This window comes from Genypterus blacodes, unplaced genomic scaffold (genome assembly GCF_046128005.1).
Source record: "Genypterus blacodes isolate CSIRO-AG114 ecotype Tasmania unplaced genomic scaffold, CSIRO-AGI_Gbla_v1 ptg000040l_1, whole genome shotgun sequence".
Classification (NCBI taxonomy): domain Eukaryota; kingdom Metazoa; phylum Chordata; class Actinopteri; order Ophidiiformes; family Ophidiidae; genus Genypterus; species Genypterus blacodes.
The window spans coordinates 2,532,501-2,556,900 of NW_027466853.1; the positions used below are offsets into that span (position 1 = coordinate 2,532,501).

Here is a 24,400-nt window from a genome sequence, read left to right on the forward strand (position 1 = left end):
CCAGTTTGACATTTAGGACTGTTTATCAGATTCCATTACACCACAAAGATGCACATACACACTACATGCAGACAAACAAAATACACACCCAATAGTGCACACATACACACACACACAGACACCCACACACACACACACACACACACACACAGACACACACACACACACAGACACACACACACACACACGCTGCATGGAATCCTACATGTGCCAAGTCTAGACTCACATCCTTCCACTGTCTCATATCTCTCATTCCACCACACAGCTGCTTCAGATGGTAAGGCTCATAGAAGTGTATGCGCTGACGATGCATCATTATATTTCTCAAGACGTCAGGCCCAGTGGTCCTTTCCGCTTTATTTGGTCTTCCAGTTGTGGTTTTGCTTGAGCACACGGCCCTGACAGGAGCTCATATTTACAGGGCTGAGCCATCCTGACACACTCCTGCGTGAGCATGCGTGTATATGTGCACGTACACATGTGTAATTATCCCAGTCTTTGTGTGTGTGTGTGTGTATATATGTGCCTGTTGGTGTTTCTGAATATGGTACAGCACATCCGAAAGCTAATCAGTCCCAGCCAAGATGACTCAGGAAGAGGAAAAGGCAGTGAGGAACTTGTTGAAATAGGACAGAAATGATTGCTCTAATGAGAGACAGCAGGAAGGAAGCAGTGATCTCTGAGGTGGAAATGAAGGGGTTAAGTCATACCATGTGTGGAGGCTTTGACTAAACAGGAGGACAATGAAGGAGAGAGGTATGGAGGCGTTATAAGATCAGACAGACGGAGACTTGGTGAGCATTCACAGATGAGCATTAATGCACCGCCTACACAAACATGAATCAGGAGTTATTAGTCAAAGCTTATGATAAAAGTAAACTGTGACAGTGAGATAATCTGGAGATGATGCTTTTACTAACTGGAACTAAACGGTATGACTGCACTTAACTGCCACACAGAAATGGAAGCTCTGTGGTGCAATCATGGCTCAACTCCCACTACAGCTCAAATCCTGTTGGTCTGCAATTTAGTTTTGTCAAAACTTGTTCTCATACAATATCTTATAGAAAATACTCGTCAGTCAATCTGTGCCCCTGTGCTGTGAAAGAAAGGGTGTGCATCATGATCAGTGTGTTGCGCATGAATGCACGCACACACACACACACACACCAGCTGGGAGGACCTTTGGCAGTGTTGTGTAAATAAGTTGTCAGCATATGAATATGAAATATCTGAGAGCTTAGTAAAACTCTCCCTCTGCACTTCTATGTTCTCTTCCTCCTCTGCAGCTCTACATACCAGCTCTGAAGAGCGCTCCTGCTGCATAGTGCATTGCCAGAGCGTGGACCAGCTGTCTGGCAGTAGTGCAGATTGGCCCTCTCTCAAACATGGAGAAGGAGAGCGGAGTGTGGTCTGAAGCGATGTACAGCTTCAGGGAGGCATGGATGCTGACCAGCAGGTTAACCGGCTGGATGGCCAGCCTCTGCAACCGCACGGGGCGTACCAGTGCCTGCACCGACTGAAGCACCTGGAAGACAATTACAAAGAGTCAAAGTCAGAGCTGAGAACATTGAGAACAATGTTTAACTAAGTAAAGAAGTTATCAATGCTGCACCTGCTCAGGGACGATGGGAGTCGATCCAATCTCGGTTTCCCTCTGAGTCGCTGCTGTGGTTGAGGCTAAGGCAAAGTCAGGGATGTAGGTGCGGAACAGGGTCTTAATGTAGTAAACAAAGGTGTCTTCAAGGTATACTCTGGCAGGCTGGAGCTGGAAGGTCACCTGAGGAGAAGACATTTGAAGAAATAAGGTTTGAAGATATCCATGAAGACATTCAAATGACAAGACACGTAGGGAGGCAGTGGCTCAGTGGGTAGTGCTTCCGCTTGGGAACCGGAGGGTCGCCGGTTCGAGCCCCTGCCGAGGTGCCCCTGAGCAAGGCACCGAACCCTCAATTGCTCCCCCCTCTGCGAAGGGTGGTAATGTAATGTAAGTCGCTTTGGATAAAAGCGTCTGCCAAACGATCGTAATGTAAGACACGGATGAGATTGGAGAAGAGAAGATGCACCTTTATTAGTCCCACACAGGACAAACTTCTGAATGTGTGTGTACGAGGTAGATAGATATGTAAACACTATTTTACATATGAACATCTATTGGATAGGGTACAAGAATAACAGACTGCAACCTGTTTGAAGAAAAGAAACATGATTTAAATGGACATTAAACCCACCTGCTCCACAGTGCTTATGTCCCCTGCCAGCAACAGGCTTAGCTGTAGAAAGCAGGAGCGCCTGAACTCCTCCATGGCTTCACAAGACTCAGTGGGGTTGGCATCACTGCTCCACGGGGTCCTGACCTCAGTCCCCCCTCTCTGCTCCTGGCACAGCAGCACAGGGAAGTGAAAGCTGGCACGGTTATACAGCTGGTTGTCTACTTGCAGATCGGAGCAATAGAATTCAATCAGGAAGGCGTTGGCCATCAGAGCGGAGGGAGGTGCTGTGGCCGTGCTGCTTTCAGCTGCCAGCTCAGGGGGCAGGCAGGCGGGGGCTGGAGCCACACTCAAGAGCAGCTTGGTCAGTGTAAGTCTCAGCAACTCCACTGAACCTGAGGGACTGGTGATGTCATCGCTCACTGCCACACTAGCCTCACTCAGGAGGACTTTAAAGGAAACCTGAGAGGATCTGAAAACAAAACACAAGTTATCAATGGAATGGTATTAAGACTGAAATGTGATTCTTAGCATCTCAACACAGTGGAAAGACAAAGAGACCAAAGAGAATCAGAGGATGCTCATCATGTTTCATTGCCTGTGCAGAGAGACAGGAAGGAAACAAATTGTTTGTTTACATTTATCAAATATATGATATCAATATCCTGTTGTGCCAAAATACAAATGCTGCCATTTATTGATGCAATGGAATCAAAATGTAATCTGTGTTGTACTGCACAGCTGTCATGGGAAGACAAAGAGCTTTTACTGCCCTCCTTTGGTGAAAATGATGTCTGCTTCTTCACATCTATGGACAACAGCTCAATGAGAACAATGCTGTTCATAACAAATGAGTTTTAAATGAATATGATAAAAGGCACATTGGTTGATTCCTTGCTGTAAGAAATCAAATGCCTAGAATGCTTTCTTTAAGATGACTGGAGCATAAGAACAACAGCAACACCACAGTGTGCATACATACCTGCTCTGCTGGCTGAGAACAGCATCCACACTGCCCTCTGGTGCCAGAGACAGAACCAGGGTTCCCTGCTCATACACCACATCTATGTTGAGAGTGCCAAAGCCTGGCAGGAACACCGCCTGAGCAAAAATGGCACACACACATAGAAATGGTTTCCAGCTAGAATGATGATAGTAAAGGGTAGAAGGTATGACAAGAGTTTCATGCTTTTAAATCGCATGAATTACACGGAATAAGGGGATCTAAAGTCTTCACTACTCATAGATTTGATATGAAATCAAAATTCCAATGCACAAATGCCTATGAGCATGTGTGTGTGTGCAAGAACGCGCATGTCAGTAAATATGCCCTACTGCCTCCACCACCTCTGGTTCAGAACGATCAGCACCTCCTGTGACTAAAGGAATAGGATCCCTGCGGAACACACATTAACCTTGATCACTGAGGTCAGACATGGACCTGACAGTAACCAGAGGCACTGAGTAGCCCCGGCCTCAATGTAACCTGCAGCCGGCTAGACATAACACTAATGTTGGGCCTATACTCACATCCCAAGCCTGAAGGCCCCAAACCTGTTGCCATGTGCTCCTTTGTTCACAAGACAAGAAACAACAATCCTCAGAGTTGTGGAGGATCAACCCACCTTTCACACCTTAATGTGAAAGTGTCACAGACTCCACTGGCGCTGCATTGGTCAAGTGATGACCTACAGCCTGTGATGTCATGTCCCTGAACTCATTCTCTCCCTGCAAACAACTGACGTGACGTGGATGGGAGACCTATCGTAAGATCCTGCACTGGTCCGAGTCCAATGAACCCAGAACCTCTAAGGCCTGCACCTCTGCTTGTTTTCATCTTTTGTCTGACCGTGACTCAACTTGTGGACCAAGGAGCGATTCACTTCCCCTTTTTCCTGAACATCACAAAGATAACCTTTCCACTTCTTCAAGCCAAGGACTGAAGATTCGGAGCAAAGCTCAACACAACAGAACATCATCCACATATGGAGCAGCCAAGCCAGCAAACTGAGTCGACGCTACAGAGAATCACAAAACGGACGTGATTCTATTAAGTAAGGCTTTGATGTTTGGGCAGATATAGAGTCAGCTTTAGATCGAAGTAGATAAATACACTGTATGGAATACTGTATTTTCTATGATTCATATTTCTGCTATTGTGTTACTTTTCTGACCATGCTTTCCCTGCACTGATTCTCAGGTTCTTCTGCATCTCTCCTCCTCTTGGGTGATAAAAACCCCCTGTGGTTAAGACACACACACACATGCTCACTCACTGGCAAAAGTTCATTGACCAAGAATTGAATTCCGCATTTTGGCCTAGCAAAGGTCTCCCTCGTGGGTGTGTCAGTAACTTAGCCACTCCTTCTACTTGTCACGCACACACAGACACACACAGACACTTAGTTATTATTGTGAGTCAATAAATCCTTTCATATTATAACAGAAGTGCCTGATTTTGTTTGTTTTGAATGTTTGTAGGATTCAACCACTGCCATGTCAAGTCTCACCCTTCCAGACTTATTCCGAGCGCAAAACTAATCCTTAAATTTAATCAATTAATTAATTAGATCATTTTAATTGATAATTGAGATGTATGGTCTCATTGAGGCTTAGGTCAATCATCTGCTATCTTTTCCCCTTTTAAATAAGGGGTGGTTCCCCGAGGACTTCATTTAAGTCATCATTTTTATTTTATTTTAATTGCAATATTTGATAGAGTGAAAACACCTAGACTAAACATCACACTGCTCCTTGCCACCTTGCCACCTTGATCAAGGAAGACAAACCAAGAACTGATGCAAAGACATTTTCCAAAACTATCTTTAACCTTCCAGTAGATCAATCAATATTTACTAATTCTAGAGACCAACAATGTCCAAACCCAGTGGATAAATGTTCAATTCCAGTCAAAGATCACCAAGATGCCAAGCTATATGTCTCCTGGAGGAAGTACCCAATGAGGCAGGGGTATACAATGTGAAGATGTGTGTGCGGGTCATACTGGTGGAAACATCACCAGTGGTCATCGCCAAATCCAACCCCATCCAAGATGTAACAGCAGTTGACATCTCCAACCCCAGTGTCACTTGTCAGTTGTGGTGAGCCCTCCAGAATATTCTTTCAAAGATTCCCCCTTTTGTTTTTGTGCATGAGTTGGGCAGACATGGTTCAGTTGTGGACATGGGTTTCAGGCGCGTTTTCTGGTGCCTATCACACCGTAGCACAGGAGTTCATTCAGCTGCCGTCTGGAGCAGGCCTAGCCATAGATACTTTTCAGGGCCCACCCACTCACTGGCGAGGTGCTAAACATACCATATCTAGTAAGTCTGAATGCAGGACCTCCTCCTTTAAGACTGAGACATATAGTGTGTGCTTTACCTTAGTGCCGGGGTCGTTAATATCCACTGGATCAGTCCAGTCAGCACTGCTGGGGTCAGAGTTGGTTTTCAACAGCAGAGTTGGCAGCACCTCCCTCTGTCTGCAGTCAGGGAAACTGGAAAAGTGGTGGTAGAGCTCATGGTGCAGGGAACAGTTAGCAGGCAGTGGTCGACAATACACCTCAGTCCTTTTTGTTTCTATGAAGGAAAACACAAGATAATATAACACAAACTGTGCGAGCACCAAAGCCAGACAAGTCCTCTCAAGTGGGACCTATTGTTGTTGTTTACCTTTAACATTTTCTTTAAGCAGCAGCGGGACAGGACAGTTGTTGTGGATGAGCATGCGAGGACAGGGGTCCTCATTCAGAGTGACATACGTCACCCCGAGGTGTTCCTGATAGGTCAGCACAAAGGCTCTGAAGAAAACAAATGAGAACAAATGCTTCAATACAAAGTCCTCAGAAAACGCCCACCAATCACACACACATATATTCACACCTGAACCCTAAGTGAAGACAAACACTTCCACAGTTACTGTGTGTGTGTGTGTGTGTGTGTGTGTGTGTGTGTGTGTGTGTGTGTGTGTGTGTGTGTGTGTTTGTGTGTGTGTGTGTGTGTCTTTGGCTGTATATTTCTTACTGAATTGTACAGAAACATATGAAACTCCACATCCATACTGATGGGCCCAATTATGTCACTGACTGTGTCAGCTGTATAACAGATGAAGGGAGGCCAAAGAAAGAATTGAATGAAAGAATCAAGAGGTAAAGAGACAGACAGTGGATATGTTGCTTCATGGCCTCTCTGCTGTAAGTCCTGTTGTTGCCCAGGTCTAAATGGACTCAATGGATCAATGTCACAAAATGACAGAGGTTTCACTTCACCCACCTGCTGCTCAGGCTACCACCATAGTCTGGATCCTCAGGAACTGACAAACTCTGCCTGGGGAAGTCTGGTCGGATGGGGGCAGGAAAACTCCAACCTGAGGATGCAATCCCAGTATCCGGCTTCGGAAACAAGCTGAATAGCATGTGCCTAAGAGCCAGAGGGAAAGCCACCTTCCCCTGATCACTGTCGTGGAAGAGGTCCCAGCATGGCACGGAGCAGGGCCTGGCTGGGGACAGCTCCTCTAATGGAGCCAGGCTGAACACGGCTGTGTCTGGGATTTCACAGGGCTGCAATGAGAAGAGTAGAGACGTGAAGAGGAGAGGAGAGGAGAGGAGAGGAGAGGAGAGGAGAGGAGAGGAGAGGAGAGAACAGAACTCAGACAAAATCAAAGAAAAGAGAAGTCAAAGAGAGCAGATGAGAAGAAAGGCGAGGTTGACAAAAGTGGGGTCAGGAAAGGATATTAGATAGGACAGAACAAAAAGAAAAAAGAGAGAGAAAAGACAAGTGGTTACAACAGAACACAAATGATAAAACCACATTGTTATTCTACTCTGTTCCTTCTCCCAGTGAGTTTAGAGCCAAATTGGTAGCAGAGGCTTCCCGCTGTGCCGCTTTAGCAGCCAGTGAGCAGAGAGTAGCTGAGGACTTCAGGGATTAGGCGCTAAGTATGATAAATAGACCTACTAGAGAAAGACATTCCTAGGTGTGTTTGTGGTATTTGTTATTGTTAAGGCCATCAGCTGCCATTTTGTTTTTTTAAAGATCTTTTTAATGTTTTTTTCAGTCAATCAGTGGCCGCTGGCAAGCTCTACCATCCTTCTTGAAGAATATTTGAAGGCTGGTTGAATGACATCACTGCATTGTTGCTCTCTTTGGGGACAAGCAGCAGATGAAAGCAAAGAGGGAAACCTGCATCCAATTCTGTGTGTTTGTCTAATGTCCCTGTGAAGTGCCAGAGCCACATGGTGAGAACAGTGGAGCGAGAGAGAGAGAGAAAGGGTAGGAAACATGATCTGAGTGAAAATGTCTTGCCACATCCCTGCATGTCCCTATATGTGCAATAGTGGGGGGGGTGGATGTGTGAGTAATGTGTATAGGGAATATACTGTATGTGTGAAGTTCAAAAGCTTCAGCAGGGCGAGACAGACATGACGCAGGGCCATACACACACACACACTCTCTCTAACAGGGTCATTATGGATATGAGGGGGCTGGACAGAATAAGAGCTATGAAGTGACAAAATGACAGAAATATCCTGCATTTATATTTTATATTGTTGTGCAAAATCATCCTGTGTTATATCTCTAAAAGTCATTTAATCGTTCATTCTTTTACTTTACCTGGTTGTCTGTCCCCAGCATGTGGTCTGTCAGCAGAGGTCTGTATTGTATTGTGTATGCAGTGTTGTTGATGAGAATGGTTCTGTCCTCAATCTGTAGGATCTGGATGCCGTGTCTCACCGAAGATGACACACAGAACTGACATAGCTACAGAGGAAACATACTGAGATGTCAGGCAAAAATATTACAAGCATTTTTGTACCTTGCAAGATGCAAAATGGACTCTAATCTCTTTTACTATACTGATGAACAGCAATTAGTTTTTAGTCAAATTCACAACACTGCATTGTACTGGAAACCTTATTCATGGTGCACACTATACACACTACATTACATTACATTACATTACGGTCATTTAGCAGACGCTTTTATCCAAAGCGACTTCCAATAAGTGCGTTCAACAAAGGTAGATAAAAGAACTTCAGGTCACAAGAAATCGTGAACGCATTTCCTTCCAAAACCAACAGCTAAGAGCATACACTACACCCATTCTAAAAACCCAAGATATGTCTGGACTCCCCCTGAGAATTCAACATTTTCCTTCATGTTCACACCCTGGAATACACCTGTCTGAATCCAGGATTATGAGTCATTTGCTGAGTTAAACTGTTTTTCTGCCGACCTTCTGTCTTCCAGGAAGTGCTCCCAGGGTGACGTCCACCTCCACATATCCCTCCTCATCCAGAGTGACCACCTCGGAACCTGTGCCCTCCTTCCATCGAGGAGAAGTCAGGTCATGGATGAGTTTCAGTGCTGTGGACTTGTGCACAGTGTTAGTGTGGGCCCAGTAGATCCCGATCTGGAAGGCTTCCTGTATGAAGGCATCACCAGAGAGAATGGAGAATGAAAGAACCTCTTACCTAACACCTCAAACAGTGCTGACCTCACTATGACTGGAGGATTAATCAATGGGCTCCTTACCTTGAAGTTGGGTGGTACAATGACATTGCCAGCTGGTATTTGGAGCACGATGGTCTCCCCCTCAAAAAGCCAGAGGTCCCATTGGGAGTGATTGGCCAGCAGGGCCCAAGGTAGCAGCTCCACCAGCAGAGTGTTCAGGCCAGACTTCCAGCAGGACAACTTCACTTGCATGGGGCTGTCCCACTGGGCAAGGGGCTCCAATAGAAACCTGTGGGGATAGAAGAGACTCTATAAAGAATACATAAATAACCATATATCCACCTTCTATCCTCACAGGTTTGTTTGGAGCCCCTTGCCCATTGGGAGAATCATCTCTACCATCTCTCCTCTCTGCTCATATAAATTGGCTATGGGTTTGTTTAACAAACTGACAAATAAAGAGATTAAAAATAGACATTTTCATGTCACGTCATATATAAACAAACAAGCTCTATACCACTTTACACAATGTGGACCATTAACACAATGACAACAGTCACACAGGCCACACAAACACACACAGAAACACAATCTTTGCAAACAGAGACTTTTTGGGAACACACATTGACAAGACTAGACAGAAACAGGCAGGCAGACAGAGAACCAGGTTTCCACAAATCCACTGACACAGCAGTCTTTCCGCGCAATCATGGTCTCGTGAACCCTAAACACGACACAGTGCCAAGAGAGAGCCAAACAAACAGTTCTCTAAGACACTCTGAAGTTCAAAGCCATCAAAGGCGACCCTGTGGTACCGCTTCCCCAAGGCCCGCAAAGTCCTGGTACACCTACCAAACCTGACACCTACTCAAAGACTCCCTGCTGTCTAACAGGTCCAAAGAACACTTGTGAGAGTTGATCTTTACCATTAGTTAGTGCATTTGTGTGCGTGTGTGTGTGGCTGAAAAGGGTGCTGACCTCAAGTCTGAGGGCAGCAAAGTGCAGGGCTCATAAATCACATTACAGGCCTCACAAAACAGTAATTGAAAGAAATGTGCTCAGCAGCTTCTGTCAGACGGGCTGGGTTTTTTTTAGATGTGTGAATTTTGACAGGCGCTCAGATCCGAACACAGAGCTTAGCCTAACCGTCACCACTACAAGATGTTTGTTTAACGGTGCCTACTTGCCATTAAAAAAAGGAAAAATAACATTTACCACTTTCAACTTCCTTTGCCCTCTGAGATACAATATTTACATGCTCCCTGCCAAGGAGCTCATTTGGTTTGGCTTTACTGCTGTGCCAGTGAGACTGAAAGAGCTTCCAAAACAGCCAACTTCAACTAGAAACAGCAATATTAGAGAAATGACAAATGAATCTGTGGCTGGCACCTGCTGTCCAGTGTGTGTATGTGAGTGTGTATAGAGATAGATCCACTGTTATTCATCCACAAATGACTCTTTTTCATTTACTATTCCCATTTCTCCCTGAGGTTCCTCGCAGATTGCTGGGTTCGAGACAAACCGCCTCTTCCCATGATTTGAACAGTGCCTTGGCCTTGGGCTTTTGTTTCTCAGGGATGAATCACAGGCAAAGAGACAGCTCTGACTGACAGTGAAACCAAACACCAAACCACCAGATAGCAGTCCTCCACTGGGAGACGTCCACTGAGTATGTGTGACTAAACATTTATGTGTGACATTTAAAGGTAAGCAATGTGGACGGTGGTGCGCGTATGTCACACATTGTTTCCAGTGTGTGTACAAAAGCGTTGGAGAACAATCTGTTTGTGTTTGTGTTTGTACAGAGAGCAGAGAAACCCAGGCAACCGCAGCCAGACATATGGCTCATATGTCTAGCAGAACCTCTGGGACTCTGTAACTCTGTGCCTTGTAGCTACATGTTATGCTGCTGCTATCAAGATGAGATGGCTTTGTGACAAAAGATGTTTGCCAGGGTGATGGTATACGTACACTCATGTGTGACAGAAACACAGCACACACATACGCAGCATATACAGAATCTACGCTTATGAACGTGACGTGATTCAAGGCCTTGAAACTTGTGTGTGAGAGTGTGGGACAGAGTGATAGCTTAGATCTCTAGGTTGTGGGGAACAACAGTGGGATCCCTGCAAACGTCTGATCCACGATTTCCAGTGAACTGTTTTATGATGTGAACAAAGATTCAATCATATGGAGACACTCATTAAAGGCTCTCTGTTGCACAACTCTGCTCTTTCAGGAGAAACACTGAAGGCTGCTAGAACCCGGGTGGGTCTAACTCCAGTTATAAAATCACAACACAATCGAGGTGCCCTTGAGCAAGGCACTGAACCACAGGCGCTGGCTGCTTGCGGTGCCCCCTCCGGTGCCTGTGTGTGTAGGAGGGGTGCGCAAACCTTCAAACGTGTGTGATTTGCATTTGTTTGGAATTTGCATTGTGTGAAGCAAGGATGTGTGAAACATGTATGTGTGAAGCATGTATGTGTGAAACATGTATGTGTGAAGCATGTATGTGTGAAGCATGTATGTGTGAAACATGTATGTGTGAAGCATGTATGTGTGAAACATGTATGTGTGAAGCATGTATGTGTGAAGCATGTATGTGTGAAGCATGTATGTGTGAAGCATGTATGTGTGAAACATGTATGTGTGAAGCATGTATGTGTGAAACATGTATGTGTGAAGCATGTATGTGTGAAACATGTATGTGTGAAGCATGTATGTGTGAAGCATGTATGTGTGAAGCATGTATGTGTGAAGCATGTATGTGTGAAGCATGTATGTGTGAAACATGTATGTGTGAAACATGTATGTGTGAAGCATGTATGTGTGAAGCATGTATAAAAACTGCATGAAAAATGTAAAAAGCATGTATTTGCTAGAGTAATTTCTCAACTCTAAAATAATAAAATGGGTGTTCTTCTTCTTGCACTGATTCTTTATCCTAACCCACTGCTTAGGACTGGTGAATGACATCTATGGAGCACCATCAACAACAATAATCAACATTTGAAACTTTGTTTGACACTTTCAAAGTAGCTCTGGATGCTCAAATGTATTGCAAGGAAGAGGCGACAAGAAGAAACAACAACAATAATAACAACAATAGCAAACCTTTCTGTATCCTTGGTGACATAAGGCCATTGTGCTTCAGTAGACGTCTTTGGACCGTAGAAGTCAGTCAAGATGTGTTCTACTTTGTGCTCAGTCCCGGCCTTATTGACGATCTGTTTGATGAGGCTGGTGGAGATGGGTACGGCACAGTTTGAAGCATCTTCATCCTCCCTGAAAGATGGAGGACAAACACAAAATGAACACAGGCTTCTCTATAAGGAACTTTGCGAAATCTAAGTAAGCATGGGAACATGTAAGTAATATTCCCAGTATATGCAGGTCCTCATTCCAACTACTACACCAGTTGTTTTCACTGATTAACTCAGCCAGTGTGGTTGATGGTGTGGTACTCAGGTTGAAGAGAAGCCAGAAAGAATGTAAACATATTTTCATTTCAGTACAGAACAAGACATATCATGACAGCGGCTGACTCTTCCCATTGTCCTCCTCTGCGCCAGTAAATGGCTCCCAGCTAAACTATGCCCTTGCCCTGAAACCTCAAAGGGTATTGAATCTGTCTATTGTTGTTTTTTCCCCTGACATGTAGGTTTGCCTTACAAACACTAATTCACAAAGATCACAGAAAAAGCTAAACAGCAGTAAATAATCCAATTGGATATCTCAGCCCCAGACACTGCTCAATTATGGCTTTGCAACATGAAGGGGGAAAAAAATCAAAACACAGAAACAGCATCTTCTCTTTCTCTGGGCAGCATCCAGTTCCACTTGGCTAAAGCAAAGCAGCCCCCTTACCCCAGAGCAGTAGTTAATTAATAGAGCCCATTGTGCTATAAAAGGAACAGAGGGGCTATCGCTTATAGATCTGGAGCAAGACAGAGGAGAAGTACAACGTGTTGACAGGAAGTTTTTTATGCAGAGCAGTTCCTGAGTGTGAAACTGGATGAGGCTCCTGATTATAACCCTCGCTTTTCTTATGTGGTGGCTAATACAAAGAAAGGAGGACATAACAGTTCTGGTTAGACTTGTCTGTGTCTCTTGTGTCACAGACCGCAACTCTGCTATCTATCTCGTCCATTAGAGGCCACAACTATGTGTAATTACAGGAAGGAAAGACGAGCTGTTGACCAGTGAACATTCAAGTTTGGAACCCTCTTGAAGCTTTTGTTGGGCTGGGGGGCTGGTGTACACTTGTGTTACATGTGTATGTGTGTAAAGGTACATTTGGGATTGCGGGCTGGCGGGGGTGTGGTGAGGATGGAGGGGGATGAATGGGTGGATTGAGTAGCGGGGACAAGGCAGGGGGCATGTACGTTTGTGCGGTGAGAGGCAGTTTAGGCAGGGGACGTATCGTAAACACAAGGGGGATTGTGGTTGCAATCCAGAGAGACAAGACACTTAGTTGTTTCTGAGCTTGCTTTCTATGTGCATGAAAGGATTGATCTCCAACAGCAGAAGCCAAGAATATTCCCAGTCACTGTCTGGCCACTGTGGTCCCAGTATGGCAGCTGAAGTCAAAACAAACTTTGTGACCAGATATCTAAACACAGAGCAGTTAGAACAAAGTGACACTCAACGTTTACTCTGTTTACTCAGATCACCACTATTTGCTACCAAAGGGATGATTTCTTCCAAGGATTCACATTCACCAAACAACATAGATTACAGATTTACAGATCGGAACAAATATAATAGTAACTCCACAAATACAGTATGTGCATGTGCAAGTTATTCCCCCTGAGCTGCCCGCTGTAAAACAAACATTTATGTGTCATGGCACATGATGTATGGTGCTTATTATTAGTCCATATGATTAACAGATCAAGGACGGATGCATTATTGTTTTTGTGCCAATGTTAATGCATTTGGCTTGGGAACCGGAGGCTCGTCAGTTCGAGTCTTGTATGGACCAAGAAAGTGGACTGGCAGCTGGAGAGTTGCCAGTTTGCAAGCAAGGCACCAAACCCCCAAATCTGCTCCAGGGGCACTGACCCCTCTGTAAAAAGCATGTGTGGCACGCAAGGCAAATTTCAGATTGCCTTGTTCGCATGTGTGATCTGACCCAATGAAGTTTCTTCTTTCTTCTTCTTAGGATTTGTTACTCAAGGGATGATATGGACAAAATGTCCAGGCATGGGCACAAACTGACAAACACTGACAGAATAACAAGGCAGTGAAGTGAAGTATGTGACCTACTCCATGATGAAGTGGTGACTGTCACACTCGCACTGACACAAGCAGCTAGCCGAGACAATGACAGAGATAGACCACACACAGACACGAGGACATATGTGCGCATACAACAAATACACAGTAAATAGTAGGTGGGCCACAGTGGGGCCAAAAACCTGCTCTTTGTTAGGCCCCTATCTAAATGAGGTGTAATTATGGCGCAGGCTGACATGTTGGAATGGGAGCTGTGTCTCAACAGCTGCTTCCTGTTGCCCAGAAATGTGCTTGGATCCCCTGGAACATGTCTTCATGTTGGCTCAATGATACCAGAATGTGCTGTGTGAGAATGTTAAACAAAGTGAATCAAAGTGACTCTGCTCCTTTACTCAATTGAGGCAGAAAAGAGAAGAGTCTTTCAATTTTATTTTTGATCTGATTTTTATTTGGTTAACTTTTTTGACAATATGCTTAATATCTAAAAAATCTAAATTGAATGCCTGCTAAGTCAGGGCAATATAAGACTGGAAATGTTGAGGAATGTTCAAAAACATTCCACGGGCAAACAGGTTAATAGCTAACAGGTGATCAGGTCAAGTCACCCACAATATCAGGAAAATTACCAACCCAGCCCAACACTCTCTTGGAAGATGAGGAAAAACTCCTGAGAAAATCTTAATGGATAAGGAAAAAAGGAAGAAACCTCGGGAGAGAGAATTCCAAGAGAGATTCCCTCTCCATGAACAGCTGGGTGTGCAATAGGAACTTAATAATTAGTAACAAATTAATAATAGTTAATACAGTAGTTCCTTGTTCTTACCTGGCCTGAAAGGTGAGGTGGTGTGTGAGGTCAGACTCTGTGTTTAGGAGTGGCTGCTGACGGCCCTGTCCAGGGATCAGCTGACTCTCTTTCAGTCCCAGACTCCTCTTCTCGATATGGACAATGACTGGATCAGGCAAGTGACTCCTCATCACAAACAGCGGACTAAAAATCACCTGAGATACAGGATTTACACAGAAAGGCCATCAGAGAGGCACAGGATATGAATTCACAAGGGAATAGAATTAAAATGGATGAATTTGACCTTTTAATTGAATAACACTTTGACCCATTCACCTACATCAGGGTGAAACTTTGGAATACAATGCAGTCTTGTGTTCAAGTACAAATAAATATGAAACTTTTGTGTGTGTTTGTGTGTGCGTGCGTGCGTGCGTGCGTGTGTGTGTACGACACTCACCACCCTCTGTTGCATGTAGGAATCCTGTTCAATGATGATGAGGGTACACCACACGTAGAGAAGAGCCCCACTGGAGCACGGCACCTGAAAGGAGGACAACTGATATCACTCATCAATAAACATGTTCAAATCCAAATTCAGTCGCAAAATGATGCATTGAGTCTGATACCATAAATCTTTGAACCATACGGTGCCTGGAAGATTGTGTGGCCTTTTGGTCTCTCATATATATTGACAGTACGTTTCCTTTACTTTCTATCAGTTCAATGGGAAGCAAATAACAAGAAAACAAATGGGAGTTCCTGAAGGGTAACTTGTTTGTTACTTTGTGGTTAGAATATAAAAAATGAATATGAGATGCCTCTAACTCAACTTTATTGCCCCCATCAGTAACGCATTATCGTGTTTTGCCCCAAAGTCTGTGTCTTGGCTTCTTTTCGGTAGTTAAAACTTAAGTCTCCCCAAAGCCCTTTATTCTTCAAGACAATGTTACAGCCTAGGCAACTGAATGTTAAACTGTTAGTGTCAAAAAATGGACAAACTATTAAATCCCAGTAAAATTTTAAGTTTGAGAATGTCCCCCTCCAATGCTGAATTCCCTGAATGCGCAACTTGTGTGTCCCCTTTAACCTTTGAGTCTCATTCAAGCCTTGAGATGCCAAGACACATAACCAGTGGTCTAGTTTATGACAGACTTGACTTTATTTACTGGTCGGGAAAGCAAAGGGGAGCAAAGAGACAGATTGAACATTCTGTTTTGGTCTTCACAAAACAGCTTTCTTAGCGTGAGGGAGTAGAACTTTGGCGAGGTAATCCAAACACTCACAGATGGAGGTTCATGATGACCTCTTGTGCTTTATCAAAAAGGCTGTTGAATGGGGGAGGAGGTAGGTGAGCTATGTCAGAGGCGTTAGCTCAGATTGATTACTGATAAGGAGAATCAATAGACAAATGGGAAGAGAGACAAACACAGGAATGAATTGGGTGGAGGAACAGGTGGACGTACTACATACCAAAGGATGAAGTAGATAAACACAAGAGAAGAGTTGAGTACATGAAGAGAGAGTGAAAGACAAGCAACAGACAGATAGAGGGATCTAAGGACTCGCCAGCAAACAGCAGTCTTATCTGGAGCCAGGTTTCCACATGTGTAATGAATGGCTGCACTAAGGAGTAAAGATCTCAGCTGAGGTTGGGTGTCTGAGATCCAAACACAGAAGCTGCTTCAGTAGAATGGCTCACTGTTAACAGCATGAGGCAAGAATAGGAAAATAGGGAGATGGGGGAACACAAGAGCGAGAAAGAACCGGAGCAAGAAAAGATGATGAAGAAGATGAAGAGCAAGAGTGATTGCCTGGCTGTAATCCAGCAGTGTGAAAGTTGCTTCAAAGCCCGCCCTGCGCCCACATATCAGCTAGAGTTTCCTGTCTATGGTTAATGGTGTTATGAGAGAACATAAACTGTATTTTCTGCCTCACAACATCTCTGGGTTATGGGTTGGAGACTTGAAGGCCTTTGAAAAAGTGAGGGGAAGATTTCAATCTGCTCTCTAACAGCAAGTAGCATTGTGGAAGCTCTGCCACTGTGGCCACCCAGGAGAGCAGGAAGAGAGAGAAGATTCCGTCACAGTTGGTGGTCCGGTCACCAGCTTCAAACGTGTGCATGTAGAGTGCAATATATGTGTCTGTCTTCAATTGTTGAGTACATTCAAGAGTTTTGCATTTGTAGAGTGTGCTATCATTCCTGGATAGACGACTATCTGAACTTTGGGGGGAAACCTGGTTAGTATATAGGAACACACTGCAAGTTCAAAGGTACAAATACAACACAGAGCTGAAACAAACTGGTAACTGTTAGCTCATACTGCAGAAAGGACTGAATATAAACAATCAAACATATGGAACTCCACATGTTACTGTACCTGTACAACAGAGCTGCAGCTGCCTTTGTCCCTCCTCTCCAGCTGAACGTCCTGGGACCAGTCCTCGTCTCCCCAAGCCCTCACACACAACTCTGTCATCTCTGCATCTTCCAGCACGTAAGAAGGCAGCTTGGCCCCTGCCTCCAGACAATCACAATGTTCCCTGACCACTGTTTGACCGTCTGGTCCCACATAGTGCTGCACCACCCGCAGCTCAATGTCCTGAGTCAGGTAGCTACACATTACCTGTCGTCCACAGATGATTATCTAGAGAAGGTGGAGAAAAGGAGAATAAAGTTAAAATTCACATTGATCCTTGAATGATCATCCTCCATGTGTGTCTGTGTGTTTGTGCGTGTCTGTATGCCTGTGAATGTGTGTAAGTGTGCATTTTGCAGGTTGTTTCTCTGCTGGGGACAGCTTAGCCCCAAATGAGAGAAGTCACTCCTAAACATCAATGATTGATCGAAATGCTTTCACAGAGCAGCTAGCAGTAATATACATCAACATCAATACCCAGTTATCTCTCTACCCATGCTGCTCTTCCTTACTATGCTGTCACACAGATGTATACAATAGGAAAGAAGGCGAGGGAACAAAAGGATGCATGTTTTACAGAGAATGAGAGCCACAGAAAAAGAGAAAGAACTACTAGAATAAACAGATAATGAGCTCAGATCCAGAGAAAATGTTGAATCTCTTCCTCGAGCAGTGAAGCATATAGCTTTAGATCAGGGGTGGGGAACCTCCTGCTTGGTCCGGCCGGCAAGACAATTTTGGCTCTTTCGATGACAGCATATAAGTAATAATACCGTCAACAACAGTTTTGTGTTCAATCGCAACGCAGATTTCCTGCCCGGCCCAGGATAGGAAAAAGGTTCCCCACCCCTGCTCTAGATAGATCCTGCATGCATCTACAGATGGGTGTGTAGATTCATATAAGGCACATTTTTTAACAGCAGTTAACATAAGGTACCAACATGAATGATAGAGAAACAATTATAAAGACCAGGAGGCAGACTACAGTAGTGTGTGACATTTTGAGAATAAATCCTCTGCCCCAAAATCACAACAAGATGGGGTATGCTCACGCAGGCTAGAGCCAACTTCCTCTGTAGTGGAAGCTGCTCTCCCACTCTGAGGCTTTGTGTTGTGAATTGGATGTGACCAATGCTCATACCCTATCATTGGATCCAATCGGAACAAGATGTAAGCAGAGTTGGGACAGACGGTGGAAGGAATGTGAGAGGGCGAGTCTGTTTTGTCTGGAGGGCCAGGGGGAAACGTGTGTGACACTTGACACTGTTTACATAGCAAAGTGTCACAGCTCAAATCCATGGGCATCACTGCATTTTCAGTAATAAATGGCTTAAATTTGTGGGGACATTCCAACAGGATTCACCACAACTCTTTCCATTGGTGTCAAAAGGCTTTGGGTTTTATATATAGATCATCCATGCTCTGAATCAGCACATTTCCTGTGTTCTTCTTTGAGGAGTAAGGGGTTAATTATGTTTTTGGTCGCTTCAGGGTCACAAGTTTCTGTTTTAATCCTGCTAAAACAACAAGACTGAACAGAATGCAGAATTCTGTTGTTAGCTGAGTGACTATTAAATCATAAAATGTTCATTTCACAGTTAGAGTTGCAGCTCTCTGAGGCTCTCCATGTCCAGGTAGAGAGGCTTCTGTGATCCTGATAACCTGGGAGTGATGTCAGAAGCTTGGTAACTGGTCAGGTCACAGAGTAAGGTCATGTCATTGGATTCTGCCTTGTAACCGTCAAGGACTGTGGCGTAGCAAGTTGTTTGTGTGACTGAGGCTTCATGCAGAGCAGACTTGGAAAAGCACCAAAGGCCATTTTCATTACCACATTAATTAACCTCACATCTCTACACTGCAACACGTCATGTGGATCACAAAATGTACCTCTTCAGCCATTTTATGAGCACTAAATGTGTCGATTAACCACAATACAAAAATCAGACTGGACTTGTTGAAGTTGGTCAAGTGTTTGGTAGTGGATGGACTGTCTGTCTTATACTTTATGGAATAAGGGGGCAATTGATGACATCTGTATTCCTGACTGGGATATTTTTATATTCTATTTCCTTGTGTTCAGCCATACATTAACCTTTACATGGCTCATTTGATAGATGCTCTTATCCAAAGTGACAAGAGATGTGAATACGACACAAGCAAAGATCTAGTGAGGACAGAACAACAAGAGGAAGTCCCATTAAGCAAAGTTCTCATAGAACAGGACATGGGCGTGAAGAGGCATAGATAGAGGGATTTAAAACTGTACCTGTTTCTGGACACCGTTCAGCTGCACCACCTTAATGATAAGTGAGGCAGTGCGTCCTTTATACTGGATGGTTCTAAGCAGAATCCCCACGTTGTCCACACTAAAGGCCTCTGACCAGCGCCAGTTCCCCCAACCTTCAATGCAGATGTGCAGCAGCTGGAGGAGAGGACAGATTAGGACACACACAGAAGAAAAGAAAGAGGAGACCATACATCAGAGGTTAGTCTTCCTGCCCTTTATTTATCCCCAAGCAAAAGGCAAGTAAACAACAAGATTCTTTGTTTAAAAGATTTTAGCAGGGGGGGACAGCAAAGTTCCTGTTTACTGGTGCTGAACAGGCCTGCTGCTGTTGGAAGTAGTGGTGGAAGGTTGCACACAATAAACTGGCTGGTGGAAAACAGCTGATGTGGAAGCTCATTATGGCGAGTGTGCGAGTGTGTGTGTGTGTGTGTACTGCGGTTGGCTGTGGCAGGCTCTGTTCTCCACACGTCTAAATAAGAGGCAGATAGTTTGGCTCGCAAAGGTTTCAGCTCTGTATCCATCACTCCAGAGTGGAGCACATCCATGTGTGTGGCTATGGTTAGACTCTGAGACTCCAGAGAAGCAACCATCTATCTTTGGACATTCAATCAACTTTACAATAGGGACTTTTATTCCATGTAGGAAGCAAGGTCACATGTAAAGAAGCATGATTTTAAATTGATACATACCAAATTGATTGATTGAAATTTGTTTCAATTGATTTGACCAAATGGAATGATTTCCTTGATAATTTACATCAGAATTAGGCCCCCTTTGTAAGCTAGAACATTCTGTAGATACTTTGCATTCACTTACCGGATCTGGAGGGTTTAAAATGGACCCCTATGGTGTCCCGTGCTATCACTACTACAGGGCCAAGATAGAGGCTATTAATAATACAGTTAAAGCTAAACCTATCGTGTGGTTTCCTAAACAGAAATCTGTTATGCAAAAGTGTCCTAAATTGAGTTCCATGTACTCTTTGTGTGGATTTGGGTTACTGCTTTAAAGATGACTTTTGATCACAATATCATTAACCTTTAAACCTGCAAAAACAAGTGAGAATTGTTATCATTTAAAGTCACAAATCATCTGTAATAGAGAGTCCTTAACCCTCCATGACTGTAATGAGAGAAGTGATGGAGATGAAGGAGCAACATCAAGGATGAAAACACCATGTCAAATAAATTTTCTTGGGTACTATTGTTCTTTACATTGCCAAGTATGATTTCTTGACAGCATCATCTGAGCTAAAATATATAATATAGGCATCTTAGGGGCAAATGAGACTTTGAGAAATGAGAATTTGAGGATTTCCCAAAAATTCTGCACAGAGATCCATACGGGCCATTCAGAGGCCTATGGCCCTTGTAAGTAAACACCAAACACATCCAGAATGCTCCAACCTAGGAAAAAAATAATGTCAATGTATTGGCCTTGGCCTTTGCTAAATGCTCTCCACCAAAAATAATCACAGAAAATAACAGCAAGTATACAGGTCACATGTCCACATACAGCACATCTGTGATAGAGTGAGTTCACACACAGAATATCTCTCCATATATTTCGGATCCAGTATCATGCGTCCCTAATATTGTTAATATCCTCAATGACTTTGGGCTTTTCTCTGGTTCCAAATTAAACCTTTCTAAAAGTGAATGCTTTCTGGTTAATAATCTAGCAGATATCAGACAACAAACTTCCTTTCCATATGTCAAAGTCTGGCTTTAAATACTATTATACCTATACCTATACCTATGTATACCTATTATATAGGTATACATATCACCCGTGTTTTCTCTGAGCTTTATGAAAACAATTTCAAACCCCTCCTACTCAAATTGGAATCAGATTTAAAGAGATGGTCTGCCCTTTATCTATCTCTCACGGGTAGAGTTATTGTAAATAGATGACTGTCATACCTAGATTTTTGTATCTATTTCAGTGTCTCCCAGTCTTTTTGCCTAAATCTTTCTTCCAGTCCATGGATAAATCAATCTCTTCATTTCTGTGGGCTGGTAAAAATCCCACAATCCGCAGAGAACTTTTGGAAAAGCCTAGGGACCAGGGTGGCCTAGCACTTCCCAATATGAAAAAATATTACTGGGCGTCCAATATACGAAAAATCATATACTGGTATCAGGCTCCAGAACTAGATTGGTGCAAGATTGAGGCAAACTCTTGCATTTCTACCTCACTCTCTGTTTTAATTACAGCAAAATTACCATTCTCATCATCTAAGTTCACATCAAGCCCTGTGGTAATTTCCACCCTTAGAATATGGGCACAATTCAGACAAAAATTCAGGCTTAAAGAATTCTCTTTATACAGCTCAATTTGCGACAACCACCTCTTCCCCGCATCTAGAATGGACCACACCTTCACATTGTGGCGTAGGAATGGTCTAACTATATGCTATGTTTTTTTCATAAATGGCCTTTTTGCCACTTTTACTGATATTTCTGAAAAGATTTCAACTACAGCGGTCAGACTTATTCAGATACTTTCAGGTCCGTCATTTTATTCGAAGCCAGAGTCCAACATTTCCTGCTATACCAACTGACTCAGGACTTGTTCATCACAAGAGACAGATCTCAAACATCTCAAATATAATTACTTCCCTTCAAGATACATCACTAGACCGGCTTAGAACTAAATGGTCTGAAGAACTTGGGAAGGAAATATCTGAAGCAGTCTGGGACTGCGCTGCGGCTAGAGTTAATGGAACATCATCCTGTGCCCGTCTTAGTCTGATACAGTTCAAAGTTCTTCACAGAATTTACTATACCAAATCTTAACTATCCAGAATTTATTCTGACTTTCAAGATAGGTGTGAGTGCTGTAATTCTTCGCCAGCAGATATGTCCCATATGTTTTGGACCAGTCCTAAATTAAAAGATTTTTGGTCATCTGAAAACTTTGAACGATGCATTTGACACATGCAATGAAACCCTCTGCAGACATGCTCATCTTTGGACTATTAGTTAATGAGATATTGTTGGCCACTGATAAGAAGAATGCTTTTGCCTCCTTGCTAGCCCGTAAAAGAATAGTTTTACAGTGGAAATCTCCTGATCCACCCAAAGTGTCTGTCTGGCTCAGAGATCTAATGTTATTCCTGAAATTAGAGAAAATTGAATACTTAATATAGGACCTGTTGATTTTGTATTTTGACAGGCTCACCACCCTCCCATAAGGCAACAGAGCCCTGATACGTTTTGACAATGCATAGCTAAAGGCAGGTACCAGAGTGTGGAATGCCCCCCCCCCCCGTTATTTAATTATAATTTTATTTTGTTTGTTTGTTTATTTATTCTTATTAAATTTATTGTTTTTTTGGTTGTGTTTTTTATGGCAGTATGTGGGTGTTGATTGATAAAAAATGAAATGAAAAATGATTCAAGACATTGAATTTAAATGTATCCAGTACTGTACTACCTTTCTTAATAAAAAATATATAAGAAAAAAATCCATCTCCTTCTCTCCATGTTTCACCACAGGATGCTGTGCGCTACATGACAAGGAAACTCATTTGTCAAACAATGTGAGCGTTGTCATGAGATTATTTTCACAATACAGGAGCAGAATCATAAATGTGCTGGCAGATCTAAAGCTTTCCCCCCTCCTGAGACAGCGAGGCTGACCTTCCACCCGGGTGAACTTTCTGTGTCAGCCCTGCGGCCAGCAGAACTCCAAACACGCAACAGCTAGGAAGGGAGTGGTGAGAACATGAGAAAGGGAAAGAATGTACATGAGAGTCAAGTAAGACAGGGGAGACAAGGGGTGGGAGGATAGAGGGGCTGGATACTCCCAGAGGAGCAGCAACCAGATTGAAACACTGAAAAGTGTTTTTGAAGATTTACACTTTGGCTCGTTGCTTCAATGTGCCGAACATTTCGCCAATCTGTTTAAAGAAAAACAAATTACCCCTGGGGTCAAAGAGCAAGGGGGGGCCCTGGTCAAGACCCTCTCTGTTTCTCTCTACTGCGGTCTTTCCACAGTGTTTGAAGACAGATTTCTTTACAATAACATACTTAATCAATGCCTGAATTTACGTTCTTTAAGGTCATCCCTCTTCCCTGTTGGCTGTGTGGAAATGACATAATTTCTCAGTTCTCCTTCTCAGTGGTTTGCTCACAAGGAAAGTGGCAAAGTAGTGTAAACAGCCAAATAGACTTGGTTAAGGTTAGGCCTAAGGGCGGAAAAGCAAGACAAGATTATCCAAGATCTCTCCAGTGATTTGGTGATAAGTGGATCCAATGAGAATGTTTGCATTCAACTTCAAACCTTGCCATAAGATCTAAGAGGGAGCAGTTTGTTGTCAGTTATGTTATAAACGTCATGATGGTGAACAGGGAGATGTCTGCTGTGCCCCAGCACCATCTGCAGACCAACGTGTTATTTCAACAGCTCCCTCCCCCCATCAAACTTCTGTACCTCCCCCTCTCTTTGTGGACTTAATCATGGATGGGGCTCAACTTGACCTTTATGGAGGAAGTCATAATAAAGTCTGCCCTCAAACTTCAAATGCTAACTGCCATTCTTGTTTGAATTCATCACGGAAAAAAGAAACCAAGTGGTGCCACAGATGAACTGGACATGTAGGACACCAAGAAGGAAACATAAGAAGCTGCTTTGCTTCCTGGTGACTTATCCAACTGCTGTCAATCAGAGAAAAGAGTGGATCACATGAGAATGTTAGGGTTATCAAACATATTTACACAAAGTTTTGCTCATTGATATGATGGGGGGGAGGGGGGCTCGCGATCTGTCGGTCTGACGGGGGAATGATAATCACAGGAAAATTATTTATATGACGTCATCGAAACAGTGTTGACAATGTCGTGATCGAAACTAGGAGGAGAATCTAAACACTCAGCTTGGGAACCAGAGGGGCTCTTGTTCGAGTCCCTTTTGGGCATAGAAAATGGACTGGCAGTTGGAGAGTTGCCAGTTTGCCTCCAGGGCACTGCTGAGGTGCCCTTGAGCAAGGCACCGAACCCCCA

The 24,400-nt window shown here is 43.6% G+C and overlaps 1 protein-coding gene across 3 annotated transcripts in view; it reads right to left on the minus strand.

Annotated features, from left to right (window-relative positions):
• The window catches only part of vps13b (vacuolar protein sorting 13 homolog B), a 267,108-nt gene that overhangs the window by 5,615 nt on the left and 237,093 nt on the right, over nucleotides 1–24,400 (minus strand). For all 3 annotated transcript variants that reach the window (XM_076148413.1, XM_076148410.1, XM_076148411.1), the window contains exons 47-61: nucleotides 19,374–19,529; nucleotides 17,069–17,335; nucleotides 15,148–15,231; nucleotides 14,727–14,902; nucleotides 11,780–11,950; nucleotides 8,744–8,951; nucleotides 8,445–8,633; nucleotides 7,823–7,969; nucleotides 6,482–6,768; nucleotides 5,882–6,009; nucleotides 5,592–5,788; nucleotides 3,193–3,311; nucleotides 2,232–2,682; nucleotides 1,616–1,780; nucleotides 1,300–1,528 (exon numbers count right to left, since the gene is read on the minus strand). In XM_076148413.1, coding sequence (XP_076004528.1) covers nucleotides 1,300–1,528; nucleotides 1,616–1,780; nucleotides 2,232–2,682; nucleotides 3,193–3,311; nucleotides 5,592–5,788; nucleotides 5,882–6,009; nucleotides 6,482–6,768; nucleotides 7,823–7,969; nucleotides 8,445–8,633; nucleotides 8,744–8,951; nucleotides 11,780–11,950; nucleotides 14,727–14,902; nucleotides 15,148–15,231; nucleotides 17,069–17,335; nucleotides 19,374–19,529 — 2,974 coding nt within the window. The remainder of the gene's footprint in view (nucleotides 1–1,299; nucleotides 1,529–1,615; nucleotides 1,781–2,231; nucleotides 2,683–3,192; nucleotides 3,312–5,591; nucleotides 5,789–5,881; nucleotides 6,010–6,481; nucleotides 6,769–7,822; nucleotides 7,970–8,444; nucleotides 8,634–8,743; nucleotides 8,952–11,779; nucleotides 11,951–14,726; nucleotides 14,903–15,147; nucleotides 15,232–17,068; nucleotides 17,336–19,373; nucleotides 19,530–24,400) is intronic.